The following is a 19,213-nucleotide window of genomic DNA, read 5'->3' on the forward strand; positions in this document are numbered from 1 at the left end:
GCAGCGATCTCTCCTTCACCCAGAGATGTGTCTCCGGCCACCAGGGCAGTTCCCAACAGGTAGAAGGTGTTCAAAGAATATTTCTGAATGAACAAAGTTGTGAAGGAAGAAGAGGGGAAAACGGGTGTGACCAAAGTTTTCTTTGAACGAAACTCTGTTGTTTACTACCCAGGCTCTGACAGTGGAAAACTGACTGGCGTGAAAGAGAGACATGGCATCCTGTTAATTTCTGAGAAAGCCTGTTGCTGTTAGGAAAAAGGCATCACTGTGGCCATTGCTGCGCCTGTTTTGCTGGGGCTGAACTCAGCTGTTTCTTCTAAAGCCCAGGACCCCGGGGTAGAAGGTTAAAAGAAAAACCGAGAAATAAGTGAAATGAAAAGTTGTACAAACGTTCCAAACTGAACTGTGGTGGCTGTGATCTAAAATCATATAGAAACTGGTGATCTAGCTGCTTACCTGAAAATAGCAAGTAAACAACATATCGCAGGCGTCCAAGGTTGGCTGGAGAAAGCCAGTGGTGAAAACTTGGGGAATTAAATTGACCACGTGGTCAATGAAGTAAATTCCTTAGTGCACTTAGCTCTTACTCCTGTTTGGGGCACTCATACCCCACCGGTAACTGGTAACTGCCTCTCGGGAGGCTGAGGTTAAAATTAACATTTTAACGTGAATTGACATCCGGAAGTACTAACTACCTGAATACTTAGGGATCCCCATCTCTTTTATGTTGCCATAATTGAAACTTTGGGGGCTGTGTGTTGTCTGAGTCATCTCAATTCATCGGTTTCGTACACCCAAAGTGTGTACGCGTTTCAGACACCGTCTTTGGACCACGACTTATGGACTCCTCTCTCTATTTTCTTTTTAGTGAGCTTGATGTTCTCTAAACACTGCGGAGAGACAGGGCTTTCCGCTGTCCGTGCCAAGGATGCTCCCCGCCTCTCAATCTACCTCTTCTGTCACGTGCTGTGAGAACCAAGTTCCCTAGACTCCAGACCCGCCACCGCTTCCCGCCCTGGTCATGCCGGTAGAGATGAGCGGTTACTAGTTAGCAGCTAGTCTCCGTGCAGGTTCTAGTATCTAGTGGAGATTTCCTTCTTGAGCTTTGCCCTCCACTGGAATGGGCCAGAGTGACTGTCCCATTGAACTGAGGATTTCCGAGTGTGTCAGAGTCCCAAGTCCCCTCCACTGGAGGAACTGGAGAAAGTCAGAGCTTGTCCGCAGGGGGACAGCTCCCGACCCTGTGGGCTACAATCCGAAGCTCCTGTCCCAGCCGGTTACCCTCCTTTGACCTGGCACGCGGCAGGGATGGAGGGCTGGCCCGGTCTAGGCGAGTCACGCCTTCGCAGGCGGAGCCGCCCCGCCCCGCCCCGCGCAGAGCCCCGCCCCGGCTCTATAAAGTTCCTCTTTCTCACCTCGCTTTCCGAGTTTCACCACTTGAACTTGGGACCCTTTGCTGCCCTCAGCTCAGAGTGCGGGTGAGGTAAGGCCTGGAGTTGGGCAGAAGGAGGAGTATGATGCAGGTGACAGGACAGGGCGGGAACGAAAAGCTCAGCTTTCATCCCTGAGCCCACCCCCTGAGGGAACGTGGCAAGATAGGGGTCCCACCGGCTCCCCCAGTCTGCGTTGACCCGGGATGTGTGCACTGTGGGTTCTGTGTGAGGCTACTTGGACGCCCAGAACATCCCCACGGGCTGGGCGGGACGAGCTAACGGGACTGTCTTACCATCAAAGGAGCACACACTGGCGGCAGCTTGCCCGCGGTGGGACAGCCACTGACCCTGTCTGTTTCCGTCGGAAACTCCTTTCCCAATCCTGATTCATAAGGACCCAAACTCACTGAGGGCTCCAGCGCGATTCCTAGGTCAGATGGCCAAGGAGAACTAGGAGCTCTAAACTTGGGGCGCTCAGAACCCCTTCCCCCATGCCCTCCTTCGCTTCCCGCGCAGGGGAGCTGGTGTTGCTGTCCGCAGCACTCGGTATTGCCAGACTCGCCTTCACCCCCGCCTGGGGTCGCATGGACCCTCTGCAGGCTGAAATCTCCCGCTTTTTGGCTGCGCTGCTCACCCCAAACCCAGACTTCCACTTGTTGCTTCCAGGGCCCACGTAACCGTCTCTGGCTGGGTAGGTAGGCCTGGCGTTATCCCGGGGACAAAGTGAGGGTGTCAAAGAAAAAAAGAAAAAAGTTGAGGGAGAGGAGAGCTAGGTGCTCCACATCTACCATGGGCACAGGACCTGGACAAGGACTAGTCCACGTGCCAGGTCCTCCGCGCCTGGAGCATCCTAACCCCAGGAGGGGGGACGAGAGTAGAAACAGAGTGAGGGAAAAGTGGGGTGAAAGGAGCCGGCAAAGAGGAGCAAGTAAGCAAACGGGGCGCCCAGGATGGCACAAGACTTGGAGTATGCAGAAAGTTGTGTCTCTTGGAGCTTGCGATGGGGAGCGCGTTAAAATAGTGAACAGTGAGTACAAGATGGGCCGAGGTGATGCGCGCCAAGGGATGCTCTCCACACTTTCGCCAAAGTACCTTCTCTTGGGGGACTCTGGCGAAATTGGCATTGCACACGAGCATCCCGCAGCCTTAGGAACTTCGGGGCCTCGTGGTCACTGTAAGAGTTTGGGTCAGGGCACCCCGAGAGAGATGCGACCGTGGCTGCAGTGCAGTCTGTCTCCCCGCAGTGCGCGAACTCGGGAGGAGATTGACACGCGGCATGAACTTGGAGGCGGGCAGCCGGGGCGCAGAGTTCGGCATGAGCGCGGTGAGCTGCGGCAACGGGAAACTCCGCCAGTGGCTGATCGATCAGATCGACAGCGGCAAGTACCCCGGACTGGTGTGGGAGAACGAGGAGAAGAGCGTCTTCCGCATCCCGTGGAAGCACGCGGGCAAGCAGGACTACAACCGCGAAGAGGACGCCGCCCTCTTCAAGGTTACCGGCAATCGGGGAGCCTAGGGCGGGAGAGAGTGGGGGAAGAGAGGAGAGTCAGACAGCTCTGGACTCTGTGCCTCCAGAGCAAGGAACCAGGAGGTCGGGTGGGCCCCGCGAGGCAGAGGCCTGAGCGTCAAGCATGGGGTCCTTCTTGGCAGAAGCCCCAGGAGAAGGGAAAGAGGCTCTAATCTTGGGGCGCTCAGATTACACCATCGGAAAACTAGGTCCCCATTCTTACTTGAGCATCCCTGGATCGCAGGGGTGCCCTGAGGCTGGAGTTCCTCTTGCATAGTCCCTTAGGCTGTTTTCTGCCACTGTCACCACCGACTACTAGGACCACCCTGGGCTACCCTGTCTCTATTTTTCTACTTTTCTGAGTTTCTCTGGGTTTTGTTTCTTTGGTTGGGCTCCTCTGTAGCCTGGCTCTAGTTCTGGAAGCTTCCATCTCTGTTTCTGTTCTTTGGGTGACTTTGTCTATTCCAAGTGTTCCTCTGGGATGCCCCCCCCACACACACACATGTGAGTAAGGTCCCCAGAGAGTTGGCTCACTGAACTGTGAAGCCCCCAGCCTCCACCTGGCAGCAGGGTAGGGGAAGGGGACTTCCTGCGGGAATTTGTTCAAAGTACCTCAGTGTGACTTCGTAGATGTCCTCTCTGGGGCCTGCCCCTCCGCAGCTCTTCAAGCCTTAGTCTTGTCCACACTTGACGCAGGCACTGGGTGCGTACAGTCCACACTGGGGGGGGGGGTTCTCCCTATCTCACCACAGGTGAGAAGTTCTTACCTTAGCCGAATCCGGTATCATGTTCCATGTTTCGGACAGCAGCCAAGCTGAAACACCAATCTTCCTTTCAGAAATACCATTTGTAGATTCCTTGTGGAGACCCGAGCTTTGACTTTTGCTTCTCTTCCCTCTTAGGCTTGGGCACTATTTAAAGGAAAGTTCCGAGAAGGTATCGACAAGCCAGATCCTCCTACTTGGAAGACAAGATTACGATGTGCTCTGAACAAGAGCAATGACTTTGAGGAATTGGTAGAGAGGAGCCAGCTGGATATTTCCGACCCGTACAAGGTGTATAGGATTGTTCCTGAAGGAGCCAAAAAAGGTAGGGGATTCCCCTGATATAGATCTTAGGATAGAGGCAGCGTGACACCCACAGAACCCCATCCCTACTCGGGCCACTTTCTACTTCTGTTTTGCTACCTCCTGCCCCATGGCCAAGCCCAGCAGCCTCTTTGCCCATGCTCTCTGGGTTATAAGTGAAAATCCTGTGGTATTAGTTTAAGATTACGTCTCGGGCTTTAAGCCCGGGGGGGGGGGGGGCGTGAGTATGCCCTTGCAGGTCTCAAAGTGTTCCAGTTACTCCATTCAATTAGGATGTGAACCCAATCTCCAGACAAAAACTGCAAGATCCACTAAAGTTTCACTTACCTGACATCCTCTAATAATTAAGCATTTTTAGAGGGGAAAGCACACTGCACACCCCATAAATATTCACACTTATTGTCATAAGAATGTCAAAGTTTCTGTGGCCTGCTGGGGTACTTATGAAGATTCAGATCTTCGCTTTCCTCTTTCAAAGATTCCAACTGGTGTCTAAATCAGAGCCCGGGAATATGTGTTTGTTCCAATCACGCAGGATGCCTCAGCTAGGCACCATCTCACTGCCAGAAACCACTCACTCGGTGGATCACAGAGCCCTGAGTGGTGTTTCTTTTTCTGGCTGTCACACACAAGTCAAATCTTGTAAAAAAGTTTAACGGCACAGACAAATAATGGCTGGAGGGAATGGCTTGAAAAAAAAAAAAAAACCAAACACCTGATTGGTTAACATGGCTATGCATTCTAAGAATTAAATGCTCAGGTATTTTTCTAAGATTTGCTATTCAGTTAAGTCAGTTCCCTCTTTCAGTGCTGTTTCTTCTTCTTCTTCTTCTTCCCCAAACACGCAGGAGCGAAACAGCTCACTTTAGAAGACACACAGATGGCCATGGGCCACCCCTACCCCATGACAGCGCCTTATGGCTCACTGCCCGCCCAGGTATGTGGGGGACTGTTGGGCTTGTGGGAGGCTAGGCTGAGTCTTCTGGCTGGGCTCCACCGAGAGGGGGAAGCACAGATGAAAACAGCAGGACTTACTCTTTGCTATGGTCAGAAAGGATGTTTCGGTTTCAACGTGGTGTCACTCTCCCTGGTGGTTAAGTTGGGGAGTCTGATGTGTCCCCACCTATTGAGATGTGCTTCTCGACTGATGGCCGGTCTTCTGGGAATGAGACCTTTTGTGGAAGTCAAGGAATTTGGAAGTAGGACTTTGTCATGTGAAACCACAGGGCAGCTGACTTCTCTAGGCTTCCCTGACGTGAATTACAGTACTGTTTTATTCTCTTTGGTGGCTTACAAAGGGCAGACTGCGCTGCAGCATTTTTGGTGCCATGCTCGGCCATATGATGAAACTTTACAAAAATCACAGATTAGCACAATGTCCCCATTGTGCTCCTAGACTTTCTATGGCTGTTTCTTACCTACTGTGATAGACAGTGCAAACCACTTTTTGGACAAAATGAGTTAGCTGCTGGCCAAAAAAAAGGTGTTTTCCTCTTAGCAATGCCTGTGCTCTGTCAGCAGGTTCATAATTACATGATGCCACCTCATGACAGAACCTGGAGGGATTATGCTCCTGATCAGCCACACCCAGAAATCCCATATCAGTGTCCCGTGACATTCGGCCCCCGCGGCCACCACTGGCAAGGCCCATCTTGTGAAAATGGTAAGGAATGTGCCAGGGAAGGAGACAGAAGAACAACCTGGGCTCAGGGTGAAAGCCCAGAGTGGGCAACCCTGGGTGACCCGCCTGGCTAGCACCATAGGGCTGTCCCCTTCCACAGAGATGCTGAGAGACATCACATGAAGACTGGGGAGGGTGGGAGCTGTGGGGCGGGATCTTGCCTTGTCCTGTAAGATGCTGAAGTCCTGAGAGCCATGAGACATATCATTCTGTGTGGGAACTTAATTGAAAGATCCCAGAACTCATTTCAAGCAGTCGAAAAATGCCCCCTTTTTAATAAATAGAGAAAGTCATGGATATCTGCAAGTGCCCAGTGTCAATTATAAAACTTGTCTATTTCTTTGTTTCAATTGTTTGGTTAACATGTTCTTAACTCCCCATAACTTCATGTTTTCTTTGTCATACTAGGATAGAGGGACAGATTTTTGTCAGCCTTCCCTCTGAATTGTCCCTTATTACTGATAGAGAGCCATACTATTTCCCTCCCTAGTCTATTTCTTTCAACTCTCCTGTAAGGGACCATACTACAAACTGTGCCCAGCCCACCTCTCCAGGGACTTCAGGAGAGCATTGTTAGTTCATGTACCTTGAGCAGTGGTGAGTCATTCATTAGTAGCCGTTCTTGGTACGAAGGGAGCAACAGATCACAAGTAATCCACAAAACTTCTCTACAAACGAGTGTCAAGCTCCAGAAGACCCGCAGGGTCCCCCAGATGCTAGATGAACCCCCACAAGAAACAAACAAACAAACAGAAAAACACCAATCAACCGGACACAGAAAATTCCACAAACTCTGTTCAACAGAGCTTTGATCACTTGGTATTTATTTAGGCGAGACCACTGAGCTACACCCTGCACCCCTTTTTAACTGTGTATGTTCAGGGAGAGTCTTGCTAAATTACCCAGGCTAGATCGCTATTTGAACCTCTTGCCTTGAACTCCTGAGTAGCTGAGATCACATGCCTGTAACACCAGGTTGGGCTTCAACCAAGCTTTTAGGACTTTCAAGTTTATTATTTAAATAGAAGTCTTGACACAGGTCACCACACATATAGTCCTTTTAGATTATGCTGGGAATCATTTCACTGCCCCCGCCCCCTAGCACCTGCATTCCATCCTTGCTTAGACGATTCTTGGTTTACTGTGGCATACTGTGGCATAACTTCTGGGCTGCCAGGGAACATGGTTCAGTTTTCCCCAAAACTTACAAACAGCAAGCAGTATAAATGATGACTGAATAATTTGTTAAGTGTTTAACCAGCTTTTATATAAATCTGAACTCTGGCCCTGCTGGAAACGTGATGTGTGGGCTGGTGCAAATCCCTTTCCTCCGGGCCCCAGGGTCCTGCTGATGGGATATGGAGAGAACTCCGCACTTCCACCAGGGCTGGGCTCTAATTCCTTCCTCCGCGCCACTCTGCATTTTCCCCACTGAACTTGGACTTTGCCCTTTGCCTCTGCTGGCAGTGGGTGTTGGGAGCCTCTCAAGCTTGGGTTGGAAGGTGACAGGGCATGGCTCCTCCCAACTCAAGAGCCCCCCTGCACTTGGACTTTCTGCTTAGACATCAACTGATTTTTATTTGCAAACACAGGTTGCCAGGTGACAGGAACCTTTTATGCTTGTGCCCCACCTGAGTCCCAGGCTCCTGGAATCCCCATAGAGCCAAGCATAAGGTCTGCTGAAGCCTTGGCGCTCTCAGGTGAGTGTAGTGCTTCCTTTAAGGCTCTCAGGGATGTGGCATCTATCTCTCCTCCGGGTAGGCTGGGTGAGGATTTAGATTCTTACCTTGCCGGCCCTGGGGTCTGGAGCAGACATTGACCCAGGATCTGCAAATATCACAGAGACTAAAGAACACTATTAGAAATCTCTGCAGGAGTACCAACTAGCTGAACACTTTTTGGATGAAATCCTTAACCTCTCCATTACCTTCCCAACTTTCCAGGAATGTGGAGCCAGGTTCCTCCTCCCGCCAACATCACAGAGCAGAGAGTCTTCATAGGCATAAGGTTTTTCATTTCCAAATGCTGTTTGTCCTTTCAGGGTCAGCCACAAACAGGTGGTCCTGAACTGCATACAGGGAATGCTGGTTCTGGACCCTGGTCTCTGAGAAGTTCTTATGCCCCCCCCTCAAAGGACCATATTGCTCTGTCTCTCTTTCAACTTTGATAGAATTTCTGGTTGTGCATGATTTTGATCTGATTTTAAAGTTCTGTTACTAATTAAGCCTGAACTTAGAGATGCTGACTTGTTTTTAAGGGAGCCCCAACACACTTGAAATATGCAGCCTATGTCCATTTATTCTTTAGATGATTTTTTATATGTTTTCAAGCGGGATTTACATTAGAATTCTCACCATGCCTACGGCTACCTTAAAAGTCTGTGATTGAAAACATCAACTAAATTTTAACAGTTTTAGGTACTTTCCTTGTTCACAAGAAAGGAATAAGTTTTGACACCTAGTTACTTCCAATTCTGATGCTCAGGGAGACTTTGTGAGCCACTTAAGAGCAACAGAGGGACAGTTGTGAGCATTAGGGCTTGCCGCTGAGTCTAGAAAGCCCTAGACCCTCTTTGGGAATACCTAAGACTTGTTCGGGTGCCCCAAGAGTAGGAAATAAATAACTGTTTATAGCTCTGAAGTCTGGTGACTCTGGTGACATTAAATGAAATGAAACCTGCCCTGCCAGTCACCTCAGATGGCCAACGCCCCCTCTCTTTGGGTTCATTGCCTGACTTGCTCTTTATAGCAGCAGAAATGGGAGCCACCATGATGTGGGCTGTCTCAGAATCTGCCATTGAAGAATACGAGGGTTTTGTGGGTTTCTTTTTCTGGTTTGCATAATTAATTATCAACCTGGAGTGCACTTTTCAGAAAGCCATTCTTTCCAGGCATTGTTTGGGCTCCAACCACCACCACAGGTATCTGTCTCTGCCTGGGGAGCCCTTTACACACCCAGCTTGCCCTTTAAGACTGTGGGTGGTGTTCTAAGTGGTTTCTGAAACAAGAAAATCATTTGTCAATCAATTCCTGTCTTAAAGCTGTAGAAAATATAGTTGTTGGGTTCTTTTCAAAGTTGAACACAAAGTTTAGAGGGCTTTTAGAAGATTTAACATTATTTTTTTGGCTCTTAGGGCATTTTCTCATCAATTCTTTTTACCCACCCAAAGAAAATTGACTTAAAATAAGAAAATAAAAGTATCATTTTTCATAGCCCAGAAATTGTAATTTCATTGCTTACTTCCAACATATCTACATGGGGTTTTGTTTGCTTGTTTGTTTTTGTTGTTGTTTTGTTTTTAAATTAAATGACATCCCGGTGATACTTTAGGGAGTTCCAGAGCTGTCGACACATTTGGCTTGTCTTCTGAGATGTTTCTGTAGTTTTTACTAGTGAAATTCATCTTAGGGTTCAATTTCAAAATCAAAATGGATTTGGCTGTGAGATGACTTCCTATTCAGTGGTGTTACTTCCTATTTTAGACAAAATGCCATCACTGCTAACATCATCATCCAACAACCCTCAAAGAGGTGCTGTCTAGTAAAAATGGGCTGGAAATCCAAGCAATACACCCCTCCCTGAGATGAGTAAAGGACCACATCAACATTTGAAAATGGCCATGTTAGAGAAATAAGTTTCCTTCCAGTTTCTTTGTGGTCCAGGAAACTGCAGGGGACAAGGACAGTTCACATCTCCCAGACTTCCTTGGCCCTACGACCTCCTGCTTCTTCATGGAGCATCTTGACACAGTAGCATTCCATCTACTGTACTGATATGTAACACATATCAGTGTTGTCATTGAGTCTTTGGGCCTCTGAGCATGTAGTGTCTGCCCCAGGTCCATCAACACTGACTCCAGAGTTCTCTTCACAGACTGCCGACTGCATATCTGCCTCTATTACCGGGATATCCTAGTGAAGGAGCTGACCACATCCAGCCCCGAAGGCTGCCGAATCTCCCATGGACATACCTATGATGCCAGCAACCTGGACCAGGTCCTGTTCCCCTACCCAGAGGACAGTGGACAGAGGAAGAACATTGAAAAGTTGTTGAGCCACCTGGAGAGGGGACTGGTCCTCTGGATGGCCCCAGATGGGCTCTATGCCAAAAGACTCTGCCAGAGCAGGATCTACTGGGATGGGCCCCTGGCATTATGCAGTGATCGGCCCAACAAACTAGAAAGAGACCAGACATGCAAGCTCTTCGACACGCAGCAGTTCCTATCAGGTAATATACCTCACAACCTGTTTGATGGAGGTGGTGATGGGTGCTGGCCGGGAAGGTCCCAAATGGTGGAGTCTGCCCAGACAGGGGTCTTCCTGCTGAGATCATGAGCTCACCCAGGAATATGGTTTCTGTTTGACTCATTTGTCTGTTGTATGTTCCCCCTTATTAATAGAGGGTCAGGAAGAGGGTCCCTATGACCTGGCCAGGATAGACTATGGTGCAAATTGATATCTTAAGTTATCATTATTATGATGATCCTTCTTTTGAGGCAAGAACTATGTAGCTCAGGTTGGCCTAGGACTGAAGATGCCTTGGGATTATATATGTGCACCATCACACCTGGCTAATGAAGTAAAATGTGGGTTTTCGGCAGCTAGTGCCTCTCCACCAGCAAGGTTCCACTGTACCAGCTCTACGCTCTTAGCAAGTATATCTGTTGACACTACTGCTTCTTAGGGGTTCCTAGAAAAATGAAGAAGGTTAGAAGCTCATTGTTAACATTCTTGGTTAGGAGATGTGTTACCCTTCCCGAGGTGCCACACTGCAGGTGGGACCAAGGCGGAGAGTGTAAGGACCAGCTTCAGCAGTGGGGAGATGCTAAGAAAGCTTGGCCTTATCTCTGGCACAGGAAGGCTTCTAGTCATATTTTCCAGAACCATATTTCTTATTGCATTTTGCTTTTGTTAAGTTAGCCCCAAGCTGGCTTCTATGAAGTCATTCTCTATGCCACTGTGGGGTGCCATCCAGAGGGTTTCCCTAGCTCTCTGGCACAGGATGTCTTTGGGGGAGTAGGCTGCTCGGCTGGCTGCTGCCAGTCTCCCCATCATATCTCGAGCTTGCTTTTTCCTGAAGCCCTTCCCATACAACCCACACTTCTGACTTTTCCTGAGCTTTCCATTTCTTGAACCTGAACTGGGTTTGCTCCTTTCATCCATGCATAACAGGTTAGCTTAGAATGCATGCACACTGTGTAAATCGCACTAGTTAGCACGTGTATCATTTTGCATGTCTATCTTTTTTTTCATTTTGGCAAGAACACTACTTGAAATCTACTTTCAGCTATTGTCAAGCATGTGGTCCATTATTACAGTCATGAGGATATGCCATTGTTGAGCTTGCGTTGAGCAAATTCTTGTCTTAGTGAGAGCCTATATTCTTTGACCCATAGCTTCTTCACCACTCCCCGCTTTGGGTGGCCACCATCCAGTGGTACTTTTATGAGTTCAGCTATAGGAGAGTTCACATTGGGGTGTTGCGCAGTATTTGTCTTCGGATGCATAGCTAATTTCACTTAGCGTGTTGTTCTCAGGGCTCCTCTGTGTTGTTACAGCTTGCAGGCCCCCCTTCTTTATAAGGGCTTAATAATATTCTGTTGTTATATGTATCACATGGCATTCTCTTTATCTGTGTATTAATTGGTGGACACCCGGGATAACTCTTTATCTGAGATGCTCTAACTGGTGCTGTTGTCATGTGGGAGGCCAGCTATCTCTCCAACACTAATTCACTCTACCTTGGATGTGTACGCAGAGGGAAGACACCTGAAATTTCCATGTGCTTCTTCCTCCCATTTACAAGTACCAGCATTCTTGGTGCTACTGGCGTTTTCTCGGTCTTTTGAGCTTCAGTAGCCAGTATTTGCTTAGGCTCATCCAAAGACTCTTTTATTTCCCAAAGCAAAGCACATTCCTTGATAAATATCCTTTTCTAAGAGTTGAGGCCCAAGAAGGGAATCATCTCAGGCTCCAAGGCTGCTACATAGGGAAGACCCTTGGAGCTGGTCATGACTTGGTAAGACTGTTTTGCCTCCCTTGGGCTGAGTTCTAGCATTTGTAGTCTAAGGCAAAAAAGAGCAACTACTTGGGATGGTCATCTGCACATCCTATACTTGCACTGGGGTCTGGAAGTTCTCATGTGCCCCACCCCCACCAGAAGGCTACCACCATTTCCCTGTTTGACTAAGGAATCCCAGAACAATGACCAATGATGTTTGCCAGAAGTACACAAGCCTTGATTTGTTTTTTGGTTTTTGGTTTTGTTTTTGTTTTGTTTTTTTGTCTGGTAGGGATCCAGGCAGGAGGCTGGTGCCATAGCGAAAATGAACACTGTTGGCTGGAAATTCACTTTCTCGGACTTATAGTTATCCATAAGCAAGAGCTGTTCATTTTTGTTTCCCCCTTCTGTAGTGGGACTTGTTCTTTTGGCATCCACAGCCTCCACAGTCCCCAAGCTGCAGAACAGCCTTAGCCCCTAGAGATTCCCGCCCAGTGTTCTCTAGTTAGCGGGCTGAGGCGGACTTTCTTGGAGACTTGTCCTCACTTGCTCCTCTGACTAGCCTGTGGTGTGGGTGTCCTCCCAGGCACAGGGCTATGCACTTTACACACTGTGACTGAACCATTTGGGTTTGATTTGAATTCTGGAAGAAGAGAGAGAAAGAGAAGCAGGAAGTCGGTTCTGTGAGCTTCTAGAAGCTCTTCAGTTGCAGAGAGCAGTGGAAATCTTTGATATCTACCCATTCAGGATTTGCACCCTACTAGGGACAGTCCCTATACGCTACAGGGTTGAGCGTTCATATCAGATAAGGGCAGAGTCTTCAGGGCTGCTCTGCAGGAGGGCAGCTCCTTTATGTCAGTTTTATGTAGACAAGACCTGGGAACCCAGCGCCAGGAGGAAGAGTAAGGGTTGATGTCAGTGATTGAATGCGGCTTTCTTTTTGTTCTTTGTAGCAGTGCTGGGGGTGGAACCCGGGGCCTTGCACACATAAGGCAATTGCTTGGCCAGCGGCAGTACCCCCCAGCCAGGGAGAGGTCTCTTTTCAACAATATTCTTGTTGTCTGTTTCTCGCCTCTCAAGTAGGAATAGCCTCAGCAGGCACATCTTTGCCAGAGGGGTTTAATCAACCCCCACCCCCACCCCCACCTCCACCCTCCACCCCCCACCTGCCATTCTTACATCATCATTCTGTCCCCAAAGTGAGACTGAAGTCTACTCAGGTCATGGTTTGGAGTTTTAGACATAGTACCCTGTGGGACACTACTGACCACAGCTGGTGTGGGAGACAGATGCCCTTGGTGCCCAAACACCACATGGCCTCCACAGTAGGGCAGCCGTGTTTAAAAATAACCTCAGGCCACCAGAATGTTTTGCCTTTTGAAGTTGAAATGTCTCCTTTGCCTGTGCTATTTGTTTGCTTCAACAAGGCTACTTTTCTTTGTCTTTCCTGTCCTCCCTCACTTCTTTCTCTCACCTTGTGCATTTCCATGAGTCCAGTGCTGCAGAACCAAGTTCTCACACTTTGGTCGTGTTCCTCAAGTAAGATGAGCTTATGAGGTCACATGTGAATTTGAACATGAGGTTCTGTGTCTGGGGTCTGTCCCAAGAGCTAGACTTAGGGAAACAGAGCTTGGGCTCCCCCAAAGCAGAATCACACGTGGCTCCTGTTTTCCATTCTGCCCACTTTACCAGATGTCTGAGCAGGGTTTTTTTTTCCCCTTGTGGGTTCCCAGAGCTGCAAGTGTTTGCTCACCATGGCCGGCCAGCTCCGAGATTCCAGGTGACCCTGTGCTTCGGCGAGGAGTTTCCAGACCCCCAGAGGCAGAGGAAGCTCATCACGGCTCATGTGAGTTCCCAGTTACATCACTGTCGAGTCACACCTTGTGGAGTGGTCCCTTTTAGAGAAGTGGCAAGCGAAGAGCAAACGTCAACTCACCTGGGAAAATAAACGCAGCCCTTAAAATAGCAGAGGAGGAAACAGGCTCCAGTGAGCAGCACAGCTCGGGGTGACAAACTTCCAGCCAAAGTCTGTCACCACCAAAGCAACAGGGTGGAGGCCATCAACCCAAGGCTCTGTGTGTCCGGTATTCTTCATCTTCCCCTCTAGAGGAATTTTAAACAGTTGGTACCTAGAGCTGCCCTCTAACCTCTCTGCTTCTTGTGGGCTTTTAAAGGGCTGTCTATTCTAGTAGAGCTTCCTTAAGGGGAAGAACTTTCCCCACGGGGAAGCTGCCTGTTGTATATTATGTAGGTTCCCTCCAGATGGTTCCTAGGACCTCTTTTTTTCCTGTGGAACTTTGGGAAGTTACTTAATAGGTCTGTGGAGGAGGCCTAAGTCTTCCCAGAAGTCCAGGTAGGCCAGTCTGTCCTTACAGCTAGTCCAGTTTAAGATGCGTGCAACTGGGGCCTGTAAATATCTTTTGCAAAGAAAAGGTAACAGATTTATTTAGACAATGTTTAACACTCATTTAATAATTAGAAAGCAGTTTGGAATACCTGATGTTTAATTGGAAGATTTTCCTCTATGGCCTATCCAGTACCAAGTAAATGTTACATCTCCAAATACCCACAATATCCAAATGCATATGGGATTTTAGTTCTGAGAGTATTTCTTAGTAAAAATTAAAGGTTGGACATACAACTTAGTGGTAAACAGTTGTCCAGCACTGGTAAAGCAAGCCTTGGATTCCAGACCCAGCTGGGGATGTGGGTGGGGCACTGATGCTGAGCACTCAGCCTCCCTTTCTGATTGCAAAACAAAATCCAAGTAGCAACTATAATCCTGGACTTGAGCATTTTCTCAGTTCTGTTTGGTGGTTGATACAATAAGATTGTAAACGGGTGGGTGAGTGTAGCATTGATAAGCAGCATTTTAAAAGTAGTAAGTAAATTCCTGCCTCAATCTGAGTTAAAGGATTTTGGGTGCAGTGGGGCTCCACAAGGAAAGGCAAGGGCAGGCCTATAGGCAAAGGGCCTTAAAATGCTGCCCTAAGGTCCATAGATAAAAAACATACTCACGGACTCTCTTGATTGCCTTATTACAGACTTAATTCATATAGGTGATTACAGAGGAGTCATATTGGTCATTATATATCAAATAACAAAAGTTTTAATGCATATGTGATTGGTTGATACAGATCATTCAGCCTGACTTGGCAAAGGTTGGCTTTGATTGGGAATGTGATCTATGCTCACAAACAAACTAGATCCACCAGAGCCAGTGAACCACTGTTTGCCATAATGTTGTTCAACTGTTTGTCTTCTACTTGTGGTTCAGAGTTGTACATACCTGCACGGTCATCTGGCCATTCAGGGTGACCCCCTCTCCCTGTCGTTCAGAGTTGTACATACTGCATGGCCATCCAGTCATTCAGGGTGACCCCCCTTTCCCTGTCAAACTCATGAACCTAACTTACCCTGAGTTTTACTTACCCCATTAATTAAATTTTAATTTAATCACCTGATAATATCCAGTCATTCAGTTAAATAAATTCCAAGAGAAAATTGGTTTGAAAATACCATATTCAGCTTCAATTATAAAATCAAGAATACTGTTTCCAAAATATGGTCTTCCAGGTGTTGTAAGGGCAAGCAAAACTGATTTTTTTCAAATGGCTCTGAACATGCTTTGCTATGTTACCTTATACAACTTGGGGCTTTGCTTAGAGTCTCAGGGTCATTTCATGATGCTTCAACTGTATGGTGCTAAGAGAATGTTTCTTCACATCTACTAATGTCTCTTTTTCAAAACTGTCTTATTCAAGGTGGAACCTCTGCTAGCCAGACAACTGTTTTATTTTGCTCAACAAAACAGTGGACATTTCCTAAGGGGCTACGATCTATCCGAACACATCAGTACTCCAGATTACCACCGATCCCTTCGTCATTCTTCCATTCAAGAGTGAACCAGTCACACCAAGGATTTTGCTTCATTGTATATACTCTGACATGGCAGCTGATTGACGCCCCTTTTTTCGGAAGAGCTATGAAGCGGATTCACAGTTGAAGACCCCAACAGCAGGGATCTGTGATGAAAAACAGCTCTATCTGCACAGCAGAGGCGCCCGTCCCAGGAGAGCGACTCTCATCCAGGTCCTGACAAGTGCTGGTATTTTGGTGACCGTGCGCTGGCTTATAACTGTGAAACCTGACCAGTGATGTGTTTACATGTACTTTAATGCCGGCTTGAGCCTGGTGTAGACTGGCTTTTGCTTGAAGATTGAAAAACTGTCAGTACGAATCCCTGACTAGAGGAGGCAGACTTAAGCGGTCCATTTCTCAGGGAAGTAAAGTCTAAACTGGAGACTACCCTGCCCACCCACAGAGAAATGTGTTCCGGAATGGAGGGGATCGTGGCCACCGAATGAAGGGGCCTGACTCTCAGCCTTAGTCTAGGTTACAACGTCCCTGTCACTCAGTCTCTCCAAGCAGACCTGCATCCGGTCTGTTCCTTCTCCTTGGCCTTCCCTCACAGCCAGCTGGTGTACTCTGTGGTCACATACTTGAGCCAAAAAGCATCAGGGATACATAAGATGGGACTTTTTTTTAATGTCCTTCTTTCTAACAATGACTACAAAGCAATTTTTCTTGTCTCCCTGTATTATTTTTTTCTGAAATAAAGGAAGAAAGGAAGGAAGAGAGGGAGCTAGAAATCAAGAGACTGAATACTAGAGGTAGTTTTTTTTTTTAAGTTCTGTGCCATTTCCCCTTCTATTTGTTTTGTTGGCCATCCGTAGTCTCCATGGCAACACTGGAGGGGAGGAGCTTTTGTGCAGGTTGGGAACTGTCAGGACACCAGTGGTTCAGCTGACTGAACAGCTGCAGAGTCAGTAGGCTGTTTCTGTTTATTTTATATGTTAGATGCTTCGTTGTGCCAGTAATAGTCTGACAGTCTCAAAATTACTGGACTTTTCCCAAAATACATTCTTTCACAGAATTCCAAGAGGCCCATTTGCCTTTGTAAGTCTGGCCCCTTACTCTCTTGCTACTATTTTGTTTAGGTGACTTTGCCATGTTCCAGGATTTCCCCCCTACCACCATGTAGTTTCTGTTTCTCCCAGGCTCAGGAAGAGTCAGCTTGTCTCAAACATGTGACACTCATTTGTTTTGTTTTGCTTTTTTTTAAAACATGGTACTCTTCAGCATTTCTTAAGTCATTCAACAGCATATATTCAATAAGCAATGGAGCATTGGAGTGTCATTTTTTATGTTTAAAAAGGAGTCTTTGTTAGATAATACACATTATGGAAAACATCATCAATTAGAGAAGGAGAGAACTGAAAAGCATTTTATATTTAAATCTTCCTTCCTAGAATTAGCTCTGAGAGTTCAGTCTGTTCTTTAAAGCTGTTTGTTTTAAACTCTATACTTATGCATGCAGATGCCTTTTACAGAGAGAGAGAGAGAGAGAGAGAGAGAGAGAGAGAGAGAGAGAGAGAGGTGGTGACAGACTCTTATGTACCTGACTACGCAGCCTTACCTCACCTTTTGAGTGGCATGTGAAATTCCACGGCAGTGCAGTGTGCCCGGCTGTGGTTTAGGAATCTCATTAGCTACTTGTCATGGATGCATCCCAGCAGCCCACTAAGTCTCATGAATGAAAGTCATTTATACATCTTATAGATGCAAAACATTCTGGGGTATATTATCCCAAGAAAAGGAAAAAAATGAGAACTGCTCTTTCCCCGAAGCCTGAAACTGTAGCTATGGACCTGGAGAGTATTTAACCACAGGCACTTCACCAAAGTTCTCTGTCCTGTCCAGTATGAACATGACTCTTCCTTCCCCAAGCAGACGCTTCATTCCAATTGCCATGTGAATTCTTTTCCTCTACCTTAATGCTGTGCCGTTTTAACAGTGATGTTGAATTTTCTGGAAAACGCTTGGTCGTTTGGACCACCCACTCCTATCTCACTTTACAGTCATGCACGCTGAGGGCTCCAATCTTGAGCTGTACGTAGGAAAGAAAAGCACAGAACGATCAGGAGAACACTCCTGACATAGAAAGGAATGGCTTCCTCATCCCTTTTAAAACAAAGTGGCATGCACATATTGGAATCTAGTTTTTCTCGGGGGAAGATGTTGTGGGAGAGACAGGCTGAGGAACACTGCATCGTGGAGAGAAAGTACTCAGCTCACAAGGGCACATGCTGTTGACTTGTTCCTTGTCCTTGGGCAGTCATTAATGTTTAGTTTAAAATTAAAAAGCCCCAAATCCCTCCATTATTGTCTTAGACAAAGAAGGTTATAGAAACCACCTTTTGAGATCCGGCTAAACTCTGGAATTGGAGCAGTGAGGGGCCTGCCTCGTTGTGAAAATACCAGGACTGTAGAGGCCTGGGTGGACTGTTGACTGGCTGTATGCCGAGTATAAGGAATGCTGCCAGGCTGAGTTTGGTTACTGGTTAAGGCATGTGTGAGGTACTCTTACTCTGTAGAGGAGCTGAGTGTGAGCCCCAGCAGCAGAGGATTCTAGGGAATCTAGCAGGGAGTCTAGGCGTCATGTCCTATATAGGAAAAGCCTTCACTATTGCTTTACAAACTTTTCTTCCATGGGTGATATTTTGACAAAAATTCAAACAAGGTTTCAATGCCCTTTTGTTCCTCCCTCCTTTCTACAGGCAAACATGTTGTTGTTGTTATTGTTTGTTATTGCTGAAAATTGTGAAATTGCTAAGGTCTCTGTTTTTGTTATTTATCTCCCTAAATCTGCTGCTGTATCCACTTTGATGTTGCCATAGGGTCACCTACCACACACATCCTTTTGCAAGTCACCTCTTTACTAGTTGAGGCCTGTGCTGTATACAGGGACTCACCCAGTCTTTGCCAACTGCTGCTCACTGTTACACGAACACGGGGAAGTTCAATTTTCCTGGATCCATTTTCACCGCTTGGAAAGCGGAGAAGAGAAGAGAAAGGCCAGCAGGCCTGCATACCAGCTATGTTAGACACTGAGACAGGCGTCACACTCTTCAAGGTGGACCGCCTTCACAGGGAAAAATATCTATGCCCCTTTGCTCCCATGCCCTGTGCACCCACTTCACAGTAAGAGAACTGGGTAGGGGCAGGACTCAGAGATCAGAACCCATACTTTGGAGGTCCTACCATGTCTGAGCCGGGAAAACAAGGATGCCTCCCATTCTGCATGCGGGTTTGGCATATGCCATACATTCTGCTGTAAAACTTGCTTCACAGAGCAAACTGTGTGTTTTTAAATATTTGATAAATAAAGGATTTCTAAGAAGATTGACTGTGGAGCACATTTAATAACACCCCGGCAGCCTTTGAAATACTTCCTCCATCTGCTGGGTTCTTGGTGAGGCTGTCAGCACCCTACTTCCTTCCTGGCTGCCTGCATGTCCTTGAAATCAGAGCCCTATTCAGCTGAGGGGTGGGGGAAGAGGGAGGAGGAAAGAGGGAGGGAAGACAGCAAGCTAGCTACACGACTGTGCCATTGAAGACCTAAGTCTTCAGTTTCGTCTGAAGGGAGCACCTAGTCACCCTG

General features: G+C 47.4%; 1 protein-coding gene across 3 annotated transcripts; it reads left to right on the forward strand.

The window, feature by feature from the left end:
• The first annotated feature begins 1,417 nt into the window (after positions 1–1,417).
• Positions 1,418–18,952, forward strand: Irf4 (interferon regulatory factor 4). 3 transcript variants are annotated; one of them, XM_048428040.3, is made up of 9 exons: positions 1,418–1,483; positions 2,678–2,925; positions 3,843–4,029; positions 4,877–4,965; positions 5,547–5,691; positions 7,302–7,409; positions 9,583–9,936; positions 13,443–13,555; positions 15,474–18,952. In XM_048428040.3, exons 2-9 carry the CDS (start codon positions 2,710–2,712, stop codon positions 15,612–15,614), a joined length of 1,353 nt encoding a protein of 450 aa, XP_048283997.1. In that variant the 5' UTR covers positions 1,418–1,483; positions 2,678–2,709; the 3' UTR covers positions 15,615–18,952. The 3 variants fall into 3 exon arrangements, with proteins under 3 accessions (XP_048283997.1, XP_048283999.1, XP_085555458.1); XM_048428042.3 differs by having other exon boundaries at positions 5,550–5,691; XM_085699332.2 differs by lacking the exon at positions 1,418–1,483 and adding an exon at positions 1,546–2,124.
• Positions 18,953–19,213: the final 261 nt, after the last annotated feature.

Source organism: Myodes glareolus, chromosome 14 (genome assembly GCF_982192425.1).
Source record: "Myodes glareolus chromosome 14, mMyoGla1.1, whole genome shotgun sequence".
NCBI lineage: Eukaryota > Metazoa > Chordata > Mammalia > Rodentia > Cricetidae > Myodes > Myodes glareolus.

Coding starts and splice junctions, on each gene's coding strand:
- Irf4 (XM_048428040.3), top strand. CDS start 2,710: ATGAACTTGGAGGCGGGCAGCCGGGGCGCAGAGTTCGGCATGAGCGCG. Junction 4,030..4,876: donor TCCTGAAGGAGCCAAAAAAG/GTAGGGGATTCC, acceptor CCAAACACGCAG/GAGCGAAACAGCTCACTTTA. Junction 13,556..15,473: donor GGAAGCTCATCACGGCTCAT/GTGAGTTCCCAG, acceptor GTCTTATTCAAG/GTGGAACCTCTGCTAGCCAG.